The sequence below is a fragment of the Podarcis filfolensis genome (assembly GCF_964270895.1).
Source record: "Podarcis filfolensis genome assembly, chromosome: 1".
Lineage (NCBI taxonomy): Eukaryota > Metazoa > Chordata > Lepidosauria > Squamata > Lacertidae > Podarcis > Podarcis filfolensis.
In genome coordinates, this window is record NC_139604.1 from 124,391,097 (window position 1) to 124,416,353 (window position 25,257).

Here is a 25,257-nt window from a genome sequence, read left to right on the forward strand (position 1 = left end):
GTCCTGTGAATAGGAGAGCAAGGCGGGAGGACAAGTCGGAAGCATAAGACGTGCAGTGACTACTAGCAACAATGGTTATGCTCAGACTCCAGAGTCGGAGGCAGCGATGCTTTTGAGCACAAGTTGCTTGTTATGTACTGAGTTGAATAGGATCCAAACTGGAGCAGTCTGATTGGTCCTAGAACAATAGGATCCAAAATGCAGCAGTCTGATTGGTCCTAGAACAATGCAGCAGTATGATTGGTCGGCAGGAACCACCCAATCATGCTCCAGATAGAAGTGAATCCGCAACCTGATTGGCCTACAGGAGAATTCCGGAATTAGCCAATCACGTGCAGCCCATTGTGTAAATAATGTATATAAAGCAGATACTTTGAGGTCATTCTTCCTCCTCACCACTATGAGCTGAATAAAGAGCATGAAATCCACTCTCGACTATTTCATTGCTGGAAACCACAGGAAGGGAGACAGCGCTTGTGCTCAGGTCCTGCTTTCGGGTTTCCTGCAGGCATCAGGTTGGCCCCTGTAAGAACAAGATGCTGGACTAGAATTATGTAGAAGGCTCCTCTTATGCTTCCTGGAGATAAACTTGCTGTTTATCCCTCTCCCAGGCCACACTGAGCGAAGTAAAGCTGGTCATCAGAACTTGGGCTCATGATGGTACAGCTCTATCCTCTCAGACTACAAGCTGAGGCCAAGGCCTTCAGAGTGGGATGTTCTTGAGACAGAAAGGGAGCGATCGAAATCTCCATCCCTCTTCATCAGGTGAAACAGTTGCACAAAGCAAGGGGTTTGAAGAGGATGAGTCATAGAATCTGTGGTCTAAAGGTGGAATTTCCTGGTTTCTTATTTTTTTCCGGCTCCTGTGAAGCAGAAGTAACAGCTGCTCACAGAAGACAATGGGGAAATCTAGGATTTCAGCGTAGCTGTGATTGGGCAGGGGCAGTGTGTCCAACCAGAAACAAAAGGCGGTAGGCAAATAGGATATGGTGTTCTCCGAACTTATTTCAAGTAAAAAGAAATGTGCTAGTTTAGATACATGCACACACATATGCTGCGGTCGTTTACACACACTTCTGAGTAGCCAGGCCTAGAATTGCAGAATTGAAGGTGTGATGTGTCTGTCTGCATGCTAGTTGACAGGGCACAAGGTTTCTACATGCGGTCAAACACTGTATTTGGACTTGGACAGGGCAGGGGAAACTTTGAATAGACTGACTTTTGTTTCAGTCCAAGGGGCCTACTGCATGGTTGTTGTTGTTTCACTGTACATCCGAGCCAACCTCTCCTTTAACCTGAAATACGAACCGGCGACTACACTGTAGGACTGTTGTAATGTTTGGACAGTTTTGAGGCCTGGGGTGATTATTGAAGCCTGGGGTGATTTCACAGACAGGATTTGGGTATCCTGTCCCTTCAGTAAGCCACAGCTTCCCCCTCCCTCCGCACGATATAGACATGTTATTTATTTATTTATTATTAATTTTGTTCCACAAAATTGTAGAAGATTGTAGAAGAAACTTCAAAGCCATTTGCAAAAAAAGATAAAACAATAAAATCATCACTTGAAAAAAAATAATTGCAACCATAATTTTTAAAAAATACACAGGAAGTTAAAACCGCAACAGAACAGACTAAAACAAATTAAAACTCATACAAACTCTCTAAGCATCCGGGTGGGCTTGTCGAAATAGGCATGTGTTCCAGCAGGCGCCAAAAAGAATACAGGGAAGGCGCCTGCCTGATATCAAAAGGCTTGTTGTTGTTCAGTCGTTTAGTCGTGTCCGACTCTTTGTGACCCCATGGACCAGAGCACGCCAGGCACTCCTGTCTTCCACTGCCTCCCGCAGTTTGGTCAGACTCATGTTTGTAGCTTCGGGAACACTGTCCAACCATCTCGTCCTCTGTCGTCCCCTTCTCCTTGTGCCCTCCATCTTTCCCAACATCAGGGTCTTTTCCAGGGAGTCTTCTCTTCTCATGAGGTGGCCAAAGTCTTGGAGCCTCAGCTTCAGGATCTGTCCTTCCAGTGAGCACTCAGGGCTGATTTCCTTCAGAATGGATAGGTTTGATCTTCTTGCAGTCCATGGGACTCTCAAGAGTCTCCTCCAGCACCATAATTCAAAAACATCAATTCTTCTGCGATCAGCCTTCTTTATGGTCCAGCTCTCACTTCCATACATCACTACTGGGAAAACCATAGCTTTTACTATACAGACCTTTGTTGGCAAGGTGATGTCTCTGCTTTTTATCAAGAGGCAGGGACTTCCAAAGTGTCCGTCTTAATTTTTAGAAATACATTTTGAGAGAGCACCGTATGCTCCGGCCGTTATAAGCCTTTTGAAGGCTGAGGAAACCCGGCCTCATTAAGGAAGACACAGGGGGAAAGCTGACCCAATGGCCAGTGCTGCTTTCTCCCACTTATTATAGTTTATCTCATTCGGCAGAAATAGAAGTTTTAGAAAGCGTGCAACTCTACCCTTTTCCCCCGCTTCCTATCTCTATGGTTGAAATGCCGGCCACCCTTATCACGCGCGGCGTGGCTACCCTCCCACAAAGCACCACCTTAGGCCACGCCCCTGTGTGCGTGCGTGCGTCGTCTGTGCGCGCTTCTTTGCATTCCCCGCCTCCGCGCTGTGCCGGGCTCAAGCTCCACCCCCCTCTCCGTCAGTCGAACCCCGGCCAATCAAGTCCGCCTCTCTGACGCGCAGGCCGGCACCTGCGTCCCGCCCCCCCGCGGATTCCATCCTCCCCAACAACACCTCAGGCCACGCCCCCGCGTGCCTGCGTGCGGTGTTTGTGTATTTGTCGGCTTCCTATGCCCCGCCTCCGCGCCCGAAGAACGCGCTGTGCCAGGCTCAAGCTCCGCCCTCCGTCTGGCGAACCCAGCCAATCGGGTCCGCCTCTCTGACGCGCGCAGGCCGGCACCTGCGTCCTGCCCCGCCCCCCCGCCTCTTTACCAGGAGCTGTCAGAGAGCCGTTGTCGGTTGAGGGAGGAAGGTGCGCGAGGCGGAGCAGGTAAGCGACCCCCCTCCTTCAACGCGCGCGCGCGCTCTCCCCGTTTTTCGTCACTGGCCTCCCTAACGGTCACTCACTTGGCTCCCTATTCCCTCACCGCGCGGGCCTTCTGGGGCTCAGCCACCGCCTCCTTCTCCTCAGGCCGAGGTGCTCGAGCTCCCTTCCGCCGAGCAGGGGGCGAAAGGGAAGGTGGAGGAGGTGGGCAGACAGCAGGTAGGCAGCCTAAATAACCGCTGTTCAGCAGGCAGTGCAGATTTTAAGGCTTCCCAATGATAACGCCGCATTGTTCTTGTTGTTCTTGTAAAACTTAACTGGTTTTTAAAATGTTATTCCTCAAATTAAGTATTATTTTGTTCTGCCTCTCAGAATTTAAAAGCGTGCCTATGAATTCTTTAATTCTCTTTATAAAAAATAAAAAATTGCCATATACAAAAGCCTTCGGTTTCAAAATATAGGTGCCCCTTAAAGCTGAATGGTTTGTTAATACTTCATAGGATTGCCAGAGTTGGGGGTCATCTAGTCCAATCCCTGCTTGCCCACGGTGCGGGCTTGAACCCAGGGCCCTGAGATTAAGAGTCTCGTGCTCTACCTAGCTGAGCCTACTTGCTGTAAGTTATTTCTTCTGAGCTGCCTTTCAGGATGTAAAAGCGCCCCTGAGGAGGTTTGCCACTGAAATTGAACATACAGTGGTACCTCTGGTTAAGTACTTAATTCATTCCGGAGGTCCGTTCTTAACCTGAAACTGTTCTTAACCTGAAGCACCACTTTAGCTAATGGGGCCTCCTGCCGCCACGCGATTTCTGTTCTCATCCTGAGGTAAAGTTCTTAACCCGATGTACTATTTCTGGGTTAGCGGAGTCTGTAACCTGAAGCATATGTAACCTGAAGTGCATGTAACCCGAGGTACCACTGTAAACCCATGTACAAACCATTAAATTTTAAAATGGAGAGCTAGAAACACACACACACACCCCTTGAACTGAACGAAGCAAGTTAATCTGCCAGAGTTCCATTAGGGGGAAAGGTGGGGTGTAAATAAATGTATAATGTATAAAAATAATCCAAAGCTCAGCAGTTAATTTAAAAAAAAACAACCCCAGATGAAAATGGAAATTGTTTCTTGTATTTTTTTTAATGATTTAATGAAAGTGTGGGTGCCTGAGCAGTATACAGTTGGCATAAATAAAAGTTTAGCATCACATTAAAATATATCTTATCTATCTATCTTTCAGTGATGGGGAACCTGTTGGACTCCAACTTCCATCATTCCTGATCATTGGCTACACTATTTGGGGCTTATGGGAGCTGAAGTCCAACAACGTCTGGAGGGCCATGGGTTCCCCACCCCTGATTTATAGTGTTTTTCCTAAGTGTTTCAGGTCACTTTGCATATATTGTCTTGACAGTTCTCACCGAAAAAGTGTGAGATAGAAGGGTGTTGTTGTTAAACTCTACTGCAGACAGTAGCTTGAAGCTGAGGAGAGCAGCACCAGCCTAATTCTGTAGCATGTCCTACTTTCTTCATCAGACTTCTGCCTCAGTGAATGTGTACAGGTTTATCGCCCAAAGAACATTACTTTTTTTTTAACTTGTTCAGATATGTGTCAAAATGGATCATTAATAAGACTTGATCTATTTAACAAGTACCTTTTCACTAGGGAAATGTGTCATGGTGAACAGTTATTGCATGTCCTAATAACTGATCTCAAAACAGTGTGCAGGTTTGTTTATTTATTTACAATAGCTTCTAAAAGGTTTTTAAAAACCTCTAGCAAATGTTAATACTCAAAAATTACAAGGTTGCTGCCTTAGAGAGCTTATCATTGTGGGGGGAATGGACAGCTCATTTTTGCAACTTCTATGTATCAGATCTTTCTGTACTTCAAACAGATAAATCCCCATTATATAAATGAATTTTTAAAAATGCTTTCCACATGTTCTCCCTGACATTTGATGGCTTGCTTAGAAAGTTACCTATCCTAACATCCCATTCCCATGCTTCAATTATTCAACCACTGGCTTCCTTAAAACTTTTAAACTCATTACAACACGGTGAAGAAGTTAACAGAAGTTAAGAGTACAGATACTGTATTTACTTGAGTCTAATGCACCATCTAATCTAATGCACACCTCAGTTTTCAGAACCTTGAAACCAAAATAGTATTTGCTGGTGAATGTAAATGTGCTATTGAATCTAATGCGCACCTTAATTTTTGCAACCAAAAAAGGTGAGCGTTAGATTTGAGTAAATACTGTATGGTAATTCAATATGTATCATTTTCTCAGTTCATCTCCTAGTGTAAAACTGAGGTGACAACGATGGTGTGTGATGCCAAATGAGACTGGGAGTGGGAGCTTTTAAAAAAAGCAACTCAAAGTAACAACTTCACTAGAAATTGAAACTAGAGGTGGCCTTCCTAGAGCAGCCTCAGGCCTAATTTGTGCAGATAGACTCTGGTGAAGAAGAGAAAAGGGGTGTGTGGGCAGGGAGGAGTGGGAGAGGGGAAATGGGGGTGGCAGAGAGAAAGAGATAGCCCCACTCAAAGACAACCCCAAGGCAATCCATGTTTTGACTGGAAAATAATTCCCCATATGTAATTTAATATGTATGGTGAGAATCTGCCCCAAGAATGCATGCAGCTGTTGTGACTGGCAGTGGAAGTTGTCTTTTAGTGGTTTTTGATACAGCTCTGTGCATGCAGGATGCCCTATTTTATTTAATCCGCTGTTGTTAGCACCTCCAAATATAAATGCCAGAAAAAGTCTTGCCTCAAAATGTAATGTGTTGCTTCCTGCAGTTAAAGGCAACAAACAGGAATGTTTAACACCTAGGTTGGAAACAATCTTTCAAATTCCTAGGAGTCTGCATACATTCATTGTTAACAAGCTGGTTGACTATGCCTATTAATTTCCAGCCTTGTGCACTAAACTCTATGAACCCTCAAATCTCCCTTTAAGTTAGTTCATCTAGCCTTATAGTCAACACAAAAAAATTTTTTTCCTTCCAGTAGCACCTTAAAGACCAACTAAGTTAGTTCTTGGTATGAGCTTTCGTGTGCATGCACACTTCTTCACTGTAAGATGCCTTACAGTGCTAGTCTACTCCTCACTGGCAAAGGCTCTCCAGGGTTTTGCAGAGAGTTCTTCCACAAGCTTGATTCCTGAAATTAGAGCTGAGCAACAATGGCCTTCTAAAATCTGTACTCTATTCATGGGTGGTGAAATGGGGGTGAGGGGATGGGGGAATAATTTTGCTGAATATTCAAGGGCAGAAGAGAACTTCTCCAACAGTTAGTAGTGACATGACTTTTTTTTCTTTTTACCTAAGGTTTTTTTTGGTGCTGCTGCCAGAAGCAACTGTGTTGGCAGCCAGGCAACCATTTTGCATTCTCCACTGATCCCAAGATCAAGTGTCATTGTAGGGCATTCTGGAAGGAAAATGGTGGAGAATATTTGGCAAAATGGCCCTCTGTTCTTTTTCTTCAGCCCGCCCCCCCAAGGCAAAAAATAAAAGATTCTCACATTTTCTGAGAAGAAATTTCAGCTCAGCTCTACTGGAAATACTTCTCTTGCAAAAGGTTGTTAGCCTTGATCTCCAGCATCACCAATTATAAATAGGTGCTGCACCACTGAGCTCCTCCCCACAATTTTCTGAAATCAGAGGTGACTTGGAAGCTTGAATTGTGTTAGCCATTTAAGCTGATTCTATAGGTTACCATCTCATTCCCTCCATTTCTCATTCTGTCAGCAACAGGAGAATGGTGTTATCTACAGTAGACCAAAAATACAGTGATAAGCCTGCACAGATTGGCATCAAATTATCCCATAGATTCCACTACAAATTATTCAGGGTACGGCTGGGAAAAGGTGACATCATCTTCTAATAATAATGTCTGCTTGCTCTATCAGTGGAGAAAGGGGAGAAGTCACCTACTTGCAACTTGTGGTAACTTCTTTCTGAATTATGAGTTGTAAATATCGGTCTCAGAAACAAGAATAGTTTCACCAACAAGAGAAAAAAAACCCCTAGTTCCACAGTGAGAAAACCTAACTCCACAGTATAGCTGACTGCTCTTATTCATGCAAAGAGAACATAATAGTCCCCAGCATATTGCTACTTGGGAGTGTGTGGGGGGGTGTCTTTCCCCAACATTTATTTCATTTTGGTTTGTGTAGTTGCTGACTGCTGTGTGAAAATACAAAGAGGAACCAAAAACCCCAAAGCATTGATATTAAAAACCACATCTGCCAAAGAGTATGCTGCTAGTTCTGCAGATTTCAGTCATCTTATTTTATCACTTGCTAGCCTAGAATTATATGCTTAAACACCAAGCAGTTCCCCTGTTGGGTGCACCTTACTCAACAATGTTTCCCAACTTGTTAGAGGGGTTTTATTTGAGGAAAGCTAGCTTTTAAGGAGCGTAGGGCTGTATAGAATCTGTTTTACAAGGTTTATTTAGTGAGATATGGAAATACCTTTAGGCAGGAAAATAGCCTATTGTGCTGTGGCATGGGGTCCAATCCTGTATACACTTATCTGAAGTAAATCCCATTGAGTATGGGGGGACTTATATCTGAGTAAACATGTATAGGTTTGCCCTGTGCATCTTTCCTATGCAGGTTTCTTGAGCTAGTTTAAAATATCTTTAGGAGCATATGATAAAGGTTTTTTATTTGAATAATGAAAAATTATTGAAGACAGCTGTATTTTTCATCCAAACATATCAGTTTTATAACATGTTCTAACAATTGTTTCTCCCCCTCCCCCCAAAAATCCAGGAAATTATAGTTTAAGGTGCTCACAGTTATGTTAGAGATTCTTATCTCCCTCCACTACATTTCCAGTGTTTCCTGCAGAGATGGAAATATGATTAAGCCCCTTCGGATTTGTAGTGTTCATAGGTGGCTCAGTGAATCACATGGTACAAAGTGTGTTGAAAGACCTCAGTTTTGAAAGCAGCTCACCATGTCACACAAGAGGCTGCTATTGGAGAAACACAAATCCCAGTCGCTGTAGGTAAAAATTCAGCCGGGCTAATCTTTTTGTTATGTTTCTGTTCTTGCAAGAATTCACTGCATTGCATTGGAATGTATTTGTCCAAGCATGAACGTTTTTCTTGCCTAATCGTTTATCTTTTGTAAGCCTTACACACAGCATTATCAGAAAGGTCTTTATTTATAACCCTTTTTTGCAGCCTGAAATCTGGATTGAGAAGCAAGTTAAGACTGAAAAACAAGCACTGCACTGATGACTTAGGGAGACCTTGAAGGACACACTGTTTTGCTAAGCTACATTTTTGCAAGCTGTTCAAGGCACAATGAAGTACCCATTATGTTTTTGAAACATTAACGGTTTTGTCTTTTGCTATCAGCCATGTTTTTTGGTTGATGTTCATGAATTTTATTGTTGTGATAACAGAAAAATGCAAGACCAGAATATAGTGGAAATACATAGTGGTGCGGAAGTTTCAAGCCAGTCAATTTTGAAACCTCTGTCAACAGAGACGGGTGCCACCTCTCTCAGTGAAAACAGCAGTGGGACTGATGTACGTTGTCTAAACCAAAATGGAAATTTTGATGAAAGCTCAGAACTGGAAATGATTCAGAAAAGCCTTCCTGTCGAGTGTGATGACAAAAGGGTTTATGAAGCATCGCTGGAGAGTCCTGACACCAGCTTGGTGGAATCCAGCAGTACTTGGGGTGACTTTGAAGGTTTCAGTGAGGTCAAGCAGGAAAATTTAAGCAACACCTTGGAGTCTTTGGAGAACCCAAATGGAAAACAAACTTACACAAATGATGCGGATGTCAGTGACAGCTGCCTCACTACCTCATGCAGACAGGTCTTTTCCAAAACAACTGGACACAACAGAAAAGAAACATTTGCTAACACTTCAGTGAAGGTATGTTTTAATAAGTTAAGAATGATCCACCTCCTCTTCAGAGTCCTGTTCTCTCCTGTCTAAGAATGCTATACATTTTGTTAGTTTCCATGGTGTCACCTTTAAATATTTGGCAACACAGAACTAAAACACATTGCTTCATTAAATGCAGTAAGGAACTGATGGCAACATCAATTCACTTCCTTTTTTTATTTTGCTATATGGTAAACATAGCACAACTGAATATGATAAAGGTAGAAATATATTTTAAACAGATGCATTCTTCAAATGGCTCCCTTTTCCTGTTTTGTTGCTACCATCTCCCAGTGCAAGCATTATGTGTCTGTGCAACAATCAGTTTTGGTCTGTAGAATTTTGCATTCTTGGTCTAACTGTGAATGAAACTTGTGAAATTGACTCTTGCTTAGTATTTTGTTGCAACTCAAAATGTTAAGAACTTTTAAATATTAAATAGATCTTCATATAATGGAAACCATTTTGATATTCAACAAAACTACCATTCCCTCCATTTTTTATGCTGAAGCTGTTACGTAGCTAAAAGAACACCATCACAATACAAGTGCAATATACCAGCAGGCTTGGGAAAGCCCAAAGGTTTGCAGAAGTGCCAATAAATGAAAATGTATGGGCAGGAAAGGCCTAAGTCAGGGGAAAACCCCCAAAATGGCCCAGTGAAAACTGAGCTTGCTCAGTGGCCATGAAAAGCTAACAGACTGGAGGTGGAATGGAGAATTCTAGAATAAGACATAGCTGGCATCCTGAACAGCAGCACTCTGTTTGTTGCAGCTCCCATTTGTGATTACCTAATCCTTAGTCACACAGGTACCCTTTTAAGAAGAATAAGGCATTGTGTGAATTCCAATGAGCTTACTTACATGAGTAAGAGTCATGCAAGTGAGTAAGGAGCACATACCTTCAGCTGTCACACATTTTTCCCTTGTGACATTACAACTGCTGTTATAAGTAGACTTCTGTTGAATAGTCCTCGGTTTTAATATTTACTGTTCATTTGGCAACCTCCCCCGCCAATTCTCTCCTTGCTTATGATTGCTGTTCGGTTTTGTTTCCTTGGTGGCAGCTGCTTCTGCTTCCTGGAGCACTTTTGCTTCTCCATTACCCATGTAGCCCTCTAACTTACTTGCCCACTGGCTGTTTAATCTGATTGATTGTGGTGGCCTCTGGGATTTTTGTTTGGGCAACCATTATATCATCCCATTGGATGTAGATTCATCAGTGAATTAAATGACAGTGCGTTAACACCCAATACCGATACATTTCAAATGAGATATTTATAGCTTCCCCTCCTCTAATTGTCATTCCAACACATTTTTCCTCCTTTGTATTGTCTATTATTAAAGAATCAAAATAATAAAATGGCAGTGATTAATTGAGTACATAGACATGTTGATTAAAAAAAATCACCATAGATGTCTGTACAAAAGATGGGGGACCTCCAAGATGGTGCAATGAGTTGAGGATGTTGTGCACAGAGGTGATAACTAGATAAGACTGAAACTTCTTAAGTTTTTCTACAGCATTGTAAGAATGACTGTAAGACCCGAATAGTTACACAGAGGTGGGAGCCTCCAGTCTTGCATGGGTTTGTTCAGTACATTAGAGTTGGGGTAGCCTGTGTGGTGCTTCCAACACAGGTAAACTTATGAAATGGAAACTTTTCCACAAAAAAGTTAAGCACTAAAACAAAAACAATTTTTTTTGGAAACCCCTCCCATATCACTGGAGCCTAACAACATCTGGAAGGCACTACATTGCTACCCTCTAATAGAGTATCACAGTATTTTCCCTATCCTGGACCTGGGATTGTGTAGTGTTGAGTTGTCCAAGTGTATCTGAAATCCTCTTATGACTTAGCTCTCTGGTAGGAAGTAAGGAGGAATATTTCAGAGGATGCAGGAAATTATGCTGTATGTCATTGTATAAAACAGCAAAGCATTGGCCTCAATCATTACCTTGCTTTCTCCAGGCTGTCCTCAGCTCTGAAGATATTATTAAACTGAGTTTTCCAGAAGTTCCTGTACCACAGTTCTTGGAGAAAATTAGCAGCTTGGATCAAGTACTTTATACAAAAACAGAAGACACAAACATTCCTGAATGTACAACAAAACAACTTTGGTAACTGTTTAATAATTGTTCTTGTATCTAGTGCAAGGATTTGGGCTGTGCTGGTATCTGGAAGGCAGAAAGGCTTCCGAAGTTGCTGGAAAACGTGGTGATGGTACAAGAATATAGCATACATTTATAACTTTGGTAGCTTGGAATAGTGAGAGTTCATTTGATAAAACAGGATTCCTGTTGACTGCCTCATTGCTTCCTATTCCTACATGTCTTATTTTGGTTTTGGCAGTAACAGCTCCCAGCCCACTGTGGTTCTCCCTAATGCCTCAAGAGAGCAACTTCTGTGGGATTCTTTCAATTTTAATGTTAGAATAACTTACGTATGTACCATTTATTGAATCAATATAATTTCAGCATAATCATTTATTTGCAAAATACACAATAATGCATGCGAAGATAGGCTCCAGAGGACTGAGCGGACAAGACCAATAGTCTTGTCCCTTCCACCCCATTCACCACTTTCACCCTCCTTTCCTTGAAGTGTAGCAATCTTAAAGTCTCCTATACTTTGGCTAACCATACTGATCATGGGACTAAAATACATCATCCAAAAGCTGACAATCAGTAAGTGGAATAGAAATTCAATTTACTGAATTCATCTGCATGCATTTTAGCTGCAAAGTAGAATGAGTAACGGTTCCTGTGCTACTGTAGCTGCTTAGATTCCTGTGGTTCTATAATCAGTGGCTCAGCTGGACAACTGAATCAATTGCCTTCAGTCAAATCCTGGGAGTTGAGCATTGGGGATGGACTTGGAACTATATTGTGCCTTGACATTTGCTTTGGATTATTTTAAGATGTCTGGAGTGTCTCATTTGGTATTTGTTTTGTGGGATTGCAGGTTGGATGTTATAGTTTCATCTTTTTAGCAGACTGTTTTTTAATTCATGCTTTGCGCTGATTTGAACGTCAGAACTTCTAGAACTGCAGGATATAATTTAAAAAATAAATAAATCTGAGTTCAGATTCCAGTTCGGTAGTATACTCTGCTTTAGAGAGTCACTAATACTCTTCAATTTCCTGTCTGAAAGATGAGCCCTTTGGGGCCTTTGGGACAGTTAATGTTGAGATTTGGCAAACACATGCATATACAGTACTGTACTTGATTCACGTCACTCTGAGGGAAGCAATGCTTGATAGCTGAATGTGTAAACTGACTCCATTGAAAGGATATGTTAAACTCATTCACACATGTAAGTCACCACTTGCTGCTGCAGTCATAATGATTAATTTAAAACATGTATGTGAAGCCGCCAAAAGGCATATAATTGTCAAATGGCCTTGAACAGACTATTCAGACAAATATGTGAAATCTGCTTTAGGCTAAAGAACATCTGCCTTTATTGGAACAAAATGCTACACTGAAGGAACTTAATTTTTTTCAAAGTAATATAATAGTTAGAAACTGCTTCAAATAGTATTAGGAGGGGATGAGCAAAATCACTGTTCAACAGTGATTGTTAACAGAGACGTCTTTCTTTGAAGAACCACTGAGCCTTCACATCAGCAGATCTAACAGCTTCTTGGTTTGACAGAGCCCGTCAGTCAAATCCGTTTGAGTTTCCCATCTTAATACTGAAAAAAAATATGGAAATTTGTTTCCTGGAGACTTTGCAAGTACACATTATTCAGAAAAACTGTTTTGTTTTTATTGCAAGTCTTTCCACCTTTCCTTCCGTGTGCTGAGGTAGTTTCCTTTTAACATTAATGAGTAGTGCTTTCAGGGAGCTTCTCTCGATTGTAGAGCCCAAAGGATGCAGAAATGTATTTAAGGCCTCTAGGTCATTCCTGCCCGCCGCGGCTGACAAGCCTCCCCCAGGCCGAGCGACGAGAGCCGGCCGCGAGCAGCAGCCCTTTCCCCCGCCCCGGCCGGGCTACGCTTCGCTCGGGGAGCGTCGTCGACGGCGGTGGCGGCAGCAGCAGGCGGTTGGAGGCGGCGGCAGTCCGGAAACGCCAACAGCAGGAGCGGCGGTGGCGGCGGCTCCTCAGCCGGGCGCCGAGGGGGAGGGGCTTGGGCGGGGAATCACTTTATAGATGGAGTACAGGGCAAAGAACTGCCTAAGGCTTGCTATGGTGATTGGAAGATTAGGAATATATTATTTATTTAAGGTATTTATATACCACTTAACTACCCAAGTGTCTAAGCAGTATACATAAAAATTATATGCTACATTATATATATATATATATATATATATATATATATATATATATATATATATGAGTACATATGTGCCATTCTTCTGATAGGGTGACAAAGGTTTAGCTTGTCCTCTTCAGCTGTACTTGAACTGCTTTTGAATTGTAAGCAGAAAATGTGGTTTTCTATGAGGTATGTGTTTTGTTATCTTGGATTAATCTGAATTGCATTTCCTTTTAAAGCACTGACTCTGGGAACTTATGGAAAACTCTTACTCAGTCCACTAACCCTTCCAGTTTAAGACGTCCTTGGAACAAATCTCATTACCACGAAAACCTTCTAGCTGTGCTTGGAATAGATGCTCATCAAAAGGTACTCTTCTGAAATATTTTCTAGAATACCATGGCATTTTGTTTTTAAGATTAACAGATATTATGGTCTTAAGGTTGCCAGAGAAAACAAAAATAGCATTTCCCAAACTTGGGAATCTACAAATTTTGGTTTTCCTTATTTGCCATGATTTGTTTTTGCAACTGATTCCCTCTGCTCCCTTCGCGTGTACCAGTGGATGGAGAAGTTAAGGTATCTTGTCTCTCAGAGTCAGTCCACCCATGAAGCAGGGTGAGGCCATTGCTTCAGGGCAGCAAGGTCTGGAGAGCTGAGAGGTGCAGCAGATTCACCCCCTGCTACCCACCCAGATTTGGATCAGGGTGCCACTCACCTAGCTCCCTCCCATCCTGAGTAAAACATTCATTAAACGAAGCACATCTATGCCTTTAAGACCAGCTCCTTGTCTGCAACAATCAGAGAACCACCAGCAACTCTCAGAATCCCTGATGAGCCTTTTGCAATGGCTTCTTGATATTGTAGTCTCCTTAGGTAAGAGCTAGTAGGAGAACTAGTGATAACCTATGGAGCTAAGAACAGCTACTCACACAATGCAGGGCAGCTAGCACGACCCCATTTACTTGCCTGGGTGACTTAGGTGGTGTTGGCCATGGCTTGGAGAAACTGCTGCAGGCTGGGGTGATTTTCTAACATTACCCGGAGAGTGAGGCAGTGGGGAGGGAAAGCCACCTGGCAAGTTCCCCCTCTTCTCCCCTTCCTGGGAGCCCTATTGTGCGTTCCAAAAAGGACAGAGTGGAGGCAATGTGCAAAAATAGATGTGAATGAAAGAAGGCAATCTGCAGAGAGGGGGAAGAGGGTGTGTACATACATATAGTGGTACCTCGGGTTAAGAACTTAATTCGTTCTGGAGGTCTGTTCTTAACTTGAAACTGTTCTTAACCTGAAGCACCACTTTAGCTAATGCGGCCTTCTGCTGCCACTGCATCACAATTTCTGTTCTCATCCTGAAGCAAAGTTCTTAACCTGAGGTACTATTTCTGGGTTAGCGGAGTCTGTAACCTGAAGCGTATGTAACCCGAGGTACCACTGTATATGTATATGGGGTCCTTAACAAATGGTGATTCACAGGGAGATGCCATTTCCTAATTTGCCTCAGGTGCCTAAATGTCTTGGGTGGCCCTGCTTTCTCTCTTTGGCAGAAGTAGCACAAATCTTTCATGCTGCTTCTGCTTTCTGCAGAGCCACTGCAAAGTGTAAGATGAGCCCCACACTCCCACCCCAAGTTCTTTGCATAATTTGAGGGAAGGAGGAGTGGACACCACTGGTAATCTGGCAAGTATATTTGTGAAGTCATGCTATTAACTGTTGCTTGCTATTGAGTTACTCTACTGAAAACATTTGACTAGCTGTAGAGATGATAAAAAATATTACACAATGAATATTAAGTACTGTGTGGCATAACTGGCCACTTTAAATTGCACCTTGATATTTTAACTGATAATGTTAGAAAATACCTTGACTATGTACTGTATGTTCATGATGGAGTGGTTAGCAGAACTTGTATGCAAGGGTTCTAGTTGTGAGTCAGGTGCCGAGGTTTTTTGCTGATTTAAATGAGCACTGGTTCAGTCCATACGAAAGATATTGCCATGCCATTTTGGAATATCCGCTTTTCAAAATTAGAGAAATATGTTTAAAAACAAAATTTTTAAAAGCATTATACCATCTTAAGTATGCTTTAATCTGTATAAGAAGAACTTGGGTCACTTTTAATTTACTTTATTTTTCCTTTTCTGAGATACCAGCAGTACTTATTTGGGCCTGCTCTCAGTTAAGCTGACACAAGGCCTGCATTTTTGGGGGCTCTGAACTACAGGTAATGAATGACCCCTCAGATATCTGGCCTGCCTCTTTCCCCAGCCTACTCCCTCCTCTCCCAACTTTTGCTTCTGCACGCTGCCCATTAAGCAGTCCAGTTCTCCCTCCGGTTCCTTCTCTGGGCATCTGACCCCATCTTCCATCCATGCCCATTCCACAATTCTGGCCTCTCACCATCGCTGACTGCCATAGATGAGTGACATCAGAGGTGCTCTGAATTTGTTGCTTACCCCTGCATGTTTTAAGAACAACGGAAAAGATTGTATTTGTTGCTGTTATGAAGTGTGAACTGTAAATATGAACTGCAAGGGTGGGCTGGGGGGGCAGTATGAAACCACCTTATTCGTTCAGAATCTGTATTATTAGCAGTGACACTATTATTAGGGGAGGCTTTACATTTCTTCCAGAAATCATGGTGTCCCTAAGCAGTTTTGGCCCCTTGGTAAATGAGGCCAGGATCCAAAGGGCTAGATGTGGTGGACTGTGTGTTTGCTTGGGCTTTGCAGGACTTTCTCTTCCCTTTAACACTCCATTGTGTCTTCCATCTTCTGAGATGCCACTCCTAGAGATTTGGAGACTCTCCAAAGAATGTACAATGTGGAATGGAGGCAACAGCTGGGAGTGGGGTGAGGCGTTGGTGAACCTCTCCATGACAATGTACAAAAGCACATGAGGCTCTTTGGATCCTGGCACATTTGAAACATTAAACAAAGAAAGTGCTAGGCAGCTTGGTTTCTAAAATGAGGAAGAGTAAATCTGTTTTTAGTGCAGGTTTTCACATATAATTTGTAGAAATTAGACTCAATCCCAGGTCCTTTCCAAGTGCTATATATAAAAACCCCAGTAAACTTTTCATTAGTGCAGCATTTGCACTGGCTCAAACAGCAGGAACGTAATGATTCCATTTCCCAAGCATCAAATGGAGAAGTGAGGAATACAAGCTAAAATGTGTCCTGTGAGGGTTTGGCCAAGGAGAGAGTCGAAGAAGTGTCCTGCTGGATCAGACCAAAGGTTCATGTAGTCCATAATTTTGTTCTTGCATTGGACAACCAGGTGCCTATGGGAAGCACTCAAGCAGGATCTGCTTGCAGTTCCCTTCAGCTACTATACAGGAGCATACTGAAAGTGATGGGGAATACAGTCATACCTTGGAGGTCGAATAGCTTAGTTCCTGAACGTTTTGACTCCCGAATGTCGCAAATTCAGAAGTGACTGTTCTAGTTTGCGAACTATTTTTGGAAGCTGAACGTCTGATGGGGCTTCCGCGTCTTCCCATTGGCTGGAGGAACTTCCTGCAGCCAATTGGAAGCCACACTTTGGCTTCTGAAGGTTTTGGAAGTCAAATGGACTTCCGGAAAGGATTCTGTTCGACTTCTAAGCTAGTAGCCATGACAAATGTATCCTCCATGAATTTTTTTAATCCTTTTTAAAAGCCATTCAAGTTGGTGACCATCACTGCCTCTTGTGGGAGCGAATTCCAGAGTTTAACTATTCGCTGTTTGGAAAAAAAAAATTGTCCTCCCTGAATCTTCCAACATTCAACTTCATTGGGTTCTAGTGTCCCAGTCCACTCCCTATCCACTTTCTCCACACAATGTGTAATCTGAATATGTGCCGCCATATCTGAACATGTCTCTCTGTACTCGCTTTCTTTCTAAACTAAATAGCTCCAAATGTAACCTTTCCACATAGGTGAGTTGCTCTATCCCTTTTATCATTTTGATTGCCCTTTTGTGAACCTTTTCCAGCTTTACAGTATCTTTTTCGGCAATCAGAATTGTACAAAGTATTCCAAGTGCACAATGGATTTATATAACATGGAATTCACCTTCTTCACAGTGGAGGTTTTCCCATATCTTGATGTTCTGTGTTTTCCCTGTCACCACTTTACATCCTTGGCTGTTGCTAGCAAGAGAGTGAGGATCTGCAGAGAGTGATGGTGTTATAACTTGGATAAGGTCATCTAAGCAGTACAAAGTAGCAGACAGAAGTTAAGACTCACTTGCTGTTTTGTTTTTGTTTTGCAGCAGTCTCTGCTGCATCAGATTACTTTGGGCTCCAGGTCTGGGGGCTTCCAGTTGCATCTATTTAGTTTCAGCTTGATCCTATAGAAAAGATGGTGATCTGTAAAGAAAAAGTTAACTTGTCTAAATAGGTTTGCAGAATCTGGATTACTTGTAAGCATCTCATGTGATTTCTGCTTACTAGGCTGTTCCAGAAGGCAAGAATGATATTTTGGAGACTAGCATTAGCGAAAATGAAGATTCCAATGTTGACAAGTTCAACATTAGCACGTGTAAAGCACTAATTCAAACCAAGGTGAGAATAGAAAATAATCCTATTACTTTTATGTGTTTGTATAGTCTGTTTTGTGTACTGCAAATAAGTATCTGTAATCTTCAATGTTTCTCTTAATCCTCCTTGCAATTGGCACAAGTTCCATGCAATCAGCCACCCGCCTGTTGGTGTTTCGCTTGCCTATATTATGGTCCAAGAGATTTCCTTAGTTCAGGACTACACATATTTCAGTTATCCCATTCATATTCCATCCTTCTAAAGAGCCCTGGCCAGTGTATGCAGGTTGCCCTTTGTATCTTTGCAAAGCTGTAAAGGATAGGTTGAGGTGAGTGACATTTCCAAAGCTATCTGGGGAACTTTATAGACTTAATGGTAATTGGAATTACATGTGCTCATTCCAAGCCCAACACAATTCATGCTGTGCCACACTGACTGCAGTTATCCTTACTTGTTGGACCAACACATACCAAATTGCAGTGTGGTGATGCACCAAACCTAGTAGAAAGTCTAGCAAAATGCCAGGTGGAATAAATAAGTAGAGCTGCAACTAGTATGATAGAGGTCGTGTTAAGAAACTTTCCAGTCCACTGTCATCTTCCCAACTGTCCTGTTCGCTTACAGCTCATGATTAGTAATATATCTTCCTGTGTCCATATACCGTGACTTTCTAATGCAATCTGCTTAGCTTTGTCTCTCAACTCTGTCTGGTTTTGCAAATTTCTGGGGATGTTCCTATATACTAACAAAACTCATTATCAGTGTGCGTAGCCAAAATGCCACCAACCATGCACAAGGTGTTAGTAAGCTCCAAGGAACAATTTTTGAAAAGTGGGGGAATAGCCCAATGAGGACTGAGCATTTTGATTGGCCCTGGGATGCTAACTCACCATTGGAAGTGGAGAGGGATGAAATGGCGTATCCTGCAAGAAGGCATGGCTGGCTAGAACCCTGAATCAGAGCATGCCTCGCTGCATTATCTTGTTACTTGCTTTAATCTAGGTGCGACGCACAGTTATCATGTTGTCTTAGGAGTGAGATGGTCTGAGCTTCAGATCATTCAGTTTTAAGTAATCAAATAGCAGAAGACAGGGGTAGTTGTACAAGTGCAACCTGACAAGATCTGTGAACTTGGCTAGGCAATTTGAGCTACCCTTTATCAGAACTACATGTTGTGGCTTGCTGGCCTCAGAAATGGTCCTTTGCCAACTAAGGAGGACCAATTGCTAATTTAAAAGGCATTGACAAACACCTTGGAAAAAGGGAAAGAGCTGTCAGATACCAACAGTATATAGTGAAACAGCATGAAGGGAACAGGTGCCATAAAAAGCTATGGATTGAGTAATTGTGCCAAACCGGTCTTTCAAGCAGCTGGTGATTCAGAGGTTTGGGTTGTACATTACTGGAAAAAGATGTCACAAAGGTAGCTGTGTCAGGGCTCTTTATGACATGAGATTGAAGGAACATTGGTTTACACGAAGGAAGGCAAAATGGCATTAAAGAACAAATATAAGGCAAAGACACTGTAAAAAACTCCATTCTAGTTATATTTTGTGGAGGAGTTCTTCTTTTTCTTTTTCTTGAATGGTGGTTCTTGTAGCCTATTTTTCTGGTGTGTAGATGCTGCTTTGGAGGAAATCTCCTCAAAACGTTCCCTGTTCCAATTCATATGAAACCAATACATGGGGCAGTGTCCACACCATACTACAAATATTCATATTCTGCACCCTAAAACTCTAAATTCTATGATCTGTACAATTATTCTATGTTTTCCTCCCTGTAGTTTTTGCTAGGCATAGGAAGACCTGCAAGGCCCTGAGAAATCAAACATTCCACAAATCTTGTTTACTTGTCCCTAGGCCCTGTCTATACACTTACAAGCATCTTCATGCTCATGTGGATCAGCAGCTTTTAAAATTTAAAAAAAAAATGGAAAAAAGAAAGCTTAAATCTTCAGGAGGATGAATTCTGCACCCAGTACCACATTTTGTGGGTTCTCAGCACTCCCATGAAATTATGGCAAGCCCATAACCCATAACCAGTTCTCAAATATTTTGCTGCCAGCCTCCCTCAGAACCTGGAAGTGGCAGAGGCAAGGATCACCCCAGCAGTGGTGCAGTAGTCCCTACCACAGTCCTAGCTCTGACGTTGGGAAGAAAGTTGTGGTTTGTTTCTAAGTTGCTAGGAGAGTGTTGGTCACACAGGGCCAAGCCACCAAAAATATAAAACAAACGCTTGCCAACCTTTCCTGCTCTGGGACAGAAAAGGTGGGGAAGACTGGCCACCACTCCTGGAAGGTGCAGAAACACACACCTTCAAACAGCCACTCTTTCTGTTGGTGCTTCTTCATGAAAGGATTTGGGTGTTGCATGTCACTGCTGTAAGGTGTTCAGAGCATCTTCTGCAGTAGCACCTAACCTGGTACACTCCCCACTGGCCCTTCCCTTGCCAAAAGGGCAGAGCAAGATTTTTGGGCACCACTCTGCAAAGGCTCCACCCAAATTTGCATGCTTGCAGGAGTGATATGCTTGTCAGGAGAGATGAGGTGGGAGAGATGAGAACCATGATGTTTGGCTTCACCAGCCAGAAATTGTGGTCCCCTGCCTCCAACCACAAGCAAAAACAGTGGGGAGATGAGAAAGGTGTCACTTGGGAAATGTTTCAGATTCCAGATCTGCAGCTCCTATCCTTCTACAGATCTGAAGAATCCAGTCTGCTGAATGTTTGTGTGTGCACTGCTAGTATTTTCCCTTTCCTTTGTATAAAAGATGTTGCTTATGGACTATGAAGCTGGCTTGCTTAACATTTGTGTCCCGTTTTCTGGGAAATTTTAGGATACCACTATTGCTAGCCAGCTACTTCTTGTATTATTGAGACTGCCATTGTAGAAATTGAGAAAGACAAAATAAGTGAAATGCCATCTGCTTAATATACATAAGCCTGAATTAGCTGCAAAATCTTGCCATACACCTTTGGCCAACCCCAGTTTGCACCCCCATGTCATGTGTGAATGGCCCTCACATTACTTTTTTCCTTTGTTTTTTTGGCACAGCTTTCTGTATCTCCTGCTCCAAAACAGAGCCATCTCTTTTCCTATAACCTTTTCTTGAAGAAAACCCCATCTGGTGGAAATATGCAATATATCACAGTTCCACAGAAGAAGAGGATTTTTACTACACGAAGCCTAAAGATGAAAATGTTCAGCAGCAATGTTTGCTAATAACCAACATATTTCTGTTGTTTTGATCATTTTTTTTTAAAGCTTATATTGTATTATTAATTTAAAATGAAGAGCTTCAGGAGGAAGAAAATAAAACCTTAAGTTGTGTATTTAATTTCAGTCTACCATCAGGGATGTGAGTAAACGAACTGGGTTGGTCCCTTCCAACTCTACAATTCTATGATTTTATGTCCCTTTGCCAGGAACTGCAGGCAAATCATGTTACATCTTATGGTAAACTAGCTAGAATTGAGCTGTTATAAACAAAGGATGGGTTGTGCTCTGCTAACTCAATCCTGCCATTATCTTTTAAGCATTAATGGCATTTGTCAAACTTTTTAAACTATGCCCCCAAATTAAAATGTGTGTTGTTTGTGTGCCTTTTAACCTTTGTTTCTCCAGCTCACTATTTCTGTGGTTAACTCAAGACTGTACAGGTTGTCCTAACTTCTCTCTTATTTATCCCTACTTGCAGTCCTGTGCCTCCACTAGTATAACTGGTTTATGAATTGCCTTTTGGGGGAGATGGGCAAACTTGAGTATCAGCCACACTTCTCTATATTGCTTGGTTTGCATATGAACCATCCTGTTGTGCAACTCATCAGAAGACTGTTGAACAACTGTCCTTCCCTCTTGACCCTTCTCCTTTAGGATTAGAGATAAATACATCCTTGAATGTCTATGCCAAGACAGGATACTTCTGCATGATACGAATGAACCAAAATGGGAGTCCTGAATATATTTGTTGAATGGGCCTCTAATAATAGCACTGCACCAATAACCTTTAAGGGCCTTTCAACTCCTTAAATGTTATGGCCTCTGCTAGAATTCTGCGATGTATCTTAAAAGGAGCATACACTAAATCAGTGACTTTCAGGTTTTGATTAGTCACTCCCAACACAGTCTAGTTGGGAGTGTTTCAGAGACTGCACTCACTCCATGTGAGTTGCATAGTTGCCCTTTTTTGAGCCGAACAACTTATAGCATATTTGGTGTGGAATTCAATTATTACACAGGTGGAACTTCCATCACCTTCCTATACTCCCACCTGTATTCCCTATACACCCCCAAAATTTGCTGGGGGGGGCACCTCTCCAGAGCAGAAGTTAAGGAGAAGATGGATATGGGGCCCTGCTATGGGAGCGGAAATTGTTTTGTGTGCACATCAACAGCATGATTGCATACAACCCTCAAAGTCTCCTTCACTTGCACATTGCAGAAGTAGTGTGGCTTTAATGTCAAAGGGAAAAGTTTGTCTTCTGGTTTGGTATACACTGGTACCTTGGGTTAAGAACTTAATTTGTTCCGGAGGTCCACTCTTAACCTGAAACTGTTCTTAACCTGAGGTACCACTTTAGCTAATGGGGCCTCCACGCTGCCAGCGCACGATTTGCGTTCTCATCCTGAGGTAAAGTTCTCAACCTGAGGTACTACTGGGTTAGCAGAGTTTGTAACCTAAAGAGTCTGTAACCCGAGGTACCACTGTACCTCTCTGAGAAGCCCCAATGGTTTGAACAGTGCTGCACTAGAACAAAGGAGTCCAAGAACTAGGAAGTACTTCTCAAACTTCAAGAAACAGCCCTCTTTTAACCTAAATTAGATATTTTATGCCCCCACCTTGATATTACTTGTAACATTCCCCTCACTTAGCTACACTGTGTCACTCCATGCTTTATAATTTACATCCTAGCAGCATCAGTCCCACATTAGGTCAAGAGTAACTTCTTCCAGCACTGCCACTTTGGGAAGCATTGCACTTGAGAGTCTGTCTCTGACTAAAAGGCAGGGTGGGGAGCAGAGAGAGCGAGAGCAATTGCTCACCTTGCTTCTGTCCCATGCAATTATGAAACAATTTTAACATTCTGTCACGGAAAGAGAAAGTTTACTTCCTTCTATTTTATACTGAGCGTATTTTAAATTCTGAAACTGTTTTACAACCATGAAATGTTAGAAGGCCTTATTGTCATATCCACTGACATTAATTATGGGTGCTGGTCCTGAATTTTCTCTTGAAGGGTCAGGGCAAGTGATGACGGGTAAGGCTCTATCCCAGCACTGCAGTCAATGCCGGTATGAACATAGCATAATCTACATGTAAGCGTAGCTTATAGAAAATTTTATGGGTTGTGTTCTCAGCTCTGGAATAAAACTCAGTGGGCACTATTGTCAGTTTAGGAGAAACTTTTTTGTGTATGTGTCCTTATTACTTTAATAGCAATAGGTCAAATTCAGTGTCCAGTTGCCTTTGTTTAAAGCTGCTTAACAATGAGTGGAGCAGAACATGTGCACCCAGTTAGCATGGCATGAGGGCCCGTAACATGACAAAGCTCAAAGTTGGAAAAATTACGCCTCTTACAGGCTAGTTGATGAAGAACAAATCTGCACTGATATGTTTTGTAACTCTGCCTTTAATAAACTATTCACAATATAAAGGTTTTGCTGTTAAATGTTTTCTTCTAACGCTGCCCTACAAGCTATTCACTCAGATGTTTGGGTGGAATTTAAAGCACTTCTGAAATTGCCTTATGCCAGGTTAGACATACCTAACTAGCTTTCCCTGTCTATACAAGTTTGTTAGCGGCTCTCAAGAGACCCCAGAGCCTTTCCCATCACCTGCTATGTGAACCTGGAACTGACTGACCTGCGACTCTATTATGCAATAAATGGCCCCATTCCAATTGTCTTTGTTGAGTAGGCGTTTATGACCCAGTAGTCTCCCTCAGATTCTAGGAGTTAGGGGTTGGTCCTATAGCAGTTGGGAGGGAAGTATCCTGATGAGGCCAGCTGCATGGGATTGAAGCCTCATCCAGGCATAGACATTTATCACAAATAAGCTTTTCCCCTAAGCCAGACCTCTTACCCACATGGTTTTACACCACCCTTGAGTTGTTTTGCTTGGCTGGGATGTATCCTTGAACTCTGACAATGCTTCTTCCTTGCCTGGATAGAGGATAGGGAGGGAAGTGTCAGTGTGAAAGAACCAGACTAATGTAAAAGAAAGGGGGGGGGTATAAAATGCACATTTACAGCTCTGCATACTTTTGCCTTTAGACATGGCCATTAGTGGACTTACAAATACCTTTCTCTTCCCGCCCCCAATATACAGGGTCACTTTGAGAAAGCATTGGAGGGTTTCTGCCCATGCTTCTGAATGCTACAGGGTCCCATCCTGTCCACATGATGAATTGTATTTGTATGCCACCCATTACCTTAGTCCATCCGAGTTAAAATATTTTATAAGAAGCTGCTGGGTGAGGCTATCAAAGTGTTTGTAGTAACATGGCAGCATGAGGCTGTTCAGACCAGTGCCTGGTTTTGCAAAGTGCGCTGGATGTAAGCTAGTAAGCTGAAGCATCTGACAACATGGAGGTGGTTCTCATGTCCAGCAATTGGGTGTACAAGATGGGTTGCACTCCCCTTGAAAGACTGTAAATTTAGCTTGGTGACGAGGTCTTGGAATGAGCATTGTCACTGGAAGCCCAGCTTCAGACAAATTACCTGGTGAACTGCAGCTCTCCCTGTGTCGTGAGATCACCCATAAAAGTGCAGCTGGCACCATTGCTACCATCAGTTGAACACCTGCTCATAAATATTTGCTAATGTATTTTAAAGTCAATTATCATTTAGTCTTTTTTCTTTTTAGTTTTATCAGTCTTTCATCAATTTATGACACACATATACACACAACTACCTAATATTTCTTGTATATTTCCCTGATATTTCATAGATGAAGGGGCAGTTTAAAAATATTGAAGATGAATGATTGTACATCAAAGACAAAAACTACCTTAAGCCTGGACCGCAATCAGGTTTTCAGGCAAGCTTCTGCACATCTTTTCCTCCCTTGCAATTCTTTCCTGTTCATTGCTTATTCTGTACCTTTCCTCCAAGCACCTCACTTCTGGGTTCAGAGTTTCCCTGCCTCCTTTCCTCAGCCACACAAAAATACTCTGTTTTAAGGGCCAATGTGAGGTTCTAATCCCAGCCAGACAACTAACCCGTGTCTCAAAGAACTATAAACATCCTGACGGGTTGTGGCCCAAGCATATGGAATGTTCATAAACATTCCATGCCAACACAGCCACTTAGCCCTCTGGGCCCCACAGAGAACCAGCAGAGTCAATACTTATCTACCCACCTGGCATTTCTGTGCTCCAAACTGCTGCCCAGCTAACTGCTTTCTCTGTGAAGTTTGTGATGTGTTTAACGCACCTCTAAAACCTTCTCTGGAAAAGTGGCTGGAGGTAACTGGAGCAGATAAAAGGTAGTGGTCCTCTCCTCAGTGCCATGTTTCTTTATGAAACAGCACTTTCTTCACACATCTG

At 42.4% G+C, this 25,257-nt stretch overlaps 1 protein-coding gene and 2 long non-coding RNA genes across 6 annotated transcripts in view; 2 read left to right on the forward strand and 1 right to left on the reverse strand.

Moving 5' to 3' along the window:
- Window positions 1-25,257, forward strand: part of LOC310766656 — a 174,451-nt gene that overhangs the window by 62,562 nt on the left and 86,632 nt on the right. The window lies entirely within an intron of this gene.
- CLBA1 (clathrin binding box of aftiphilin containing 1) lies at window positions 2,807-23,364 on the forward strand. Of its 2 annotated transcripts, none has more exons than XM_083619121.1 (6): window positions 2,807-3,015; window positions 8,211-8,915; window positions 10,900-11,048; window positions 13,434-13,563; window positions 17,626-17,736; window positions 20,765-23,364. In XM_083619121.1, the coding sequence occupies exons 2-6, from the start codon at window positions 8,439-8,441 to the stop codon at window positions 20,930-20,932; spliced, it is 1,035 nt and encodes a 344-aa protein (XP_083475247.1). In that variant the 5' UTR covers window positions 2,807-3,015; window positions 8,211-8,438; the 3' UTR covers window positions 20,933-23,364. The 2 variants fall into 2 exon arrangements, with proteins under 2 accessions (XP_083475247.1, XP_083475248.1); XM_083619122.1 differs by having other exon boundaries at window positions 2,974-3,228.
- On the reverse strand, window positions 16,150-24,707 carry LOC310766380. 3 transcript variants are annotated; one of them, XR_014550114.1, is made up of 2 exons: window positions 23,797-24,707; window positions 16,150-17,541 (listed from the first exon to the last, which is right to left on the reverse strand). It is a non-coding gene; the product is annotated as an uncharacterized lncRNA (long non-coding RNA). The 3 variants fall into 3 exon arrangements; XR_014550115.1 differs by lacking the exon at window positions 23,797-24,707 and adding an exon at window positions 20,026-20,750; XR_014550116.1 differs by lacking the exon at window positions 23,797-24,707 and adding an exon at window positions 18,603-20,750.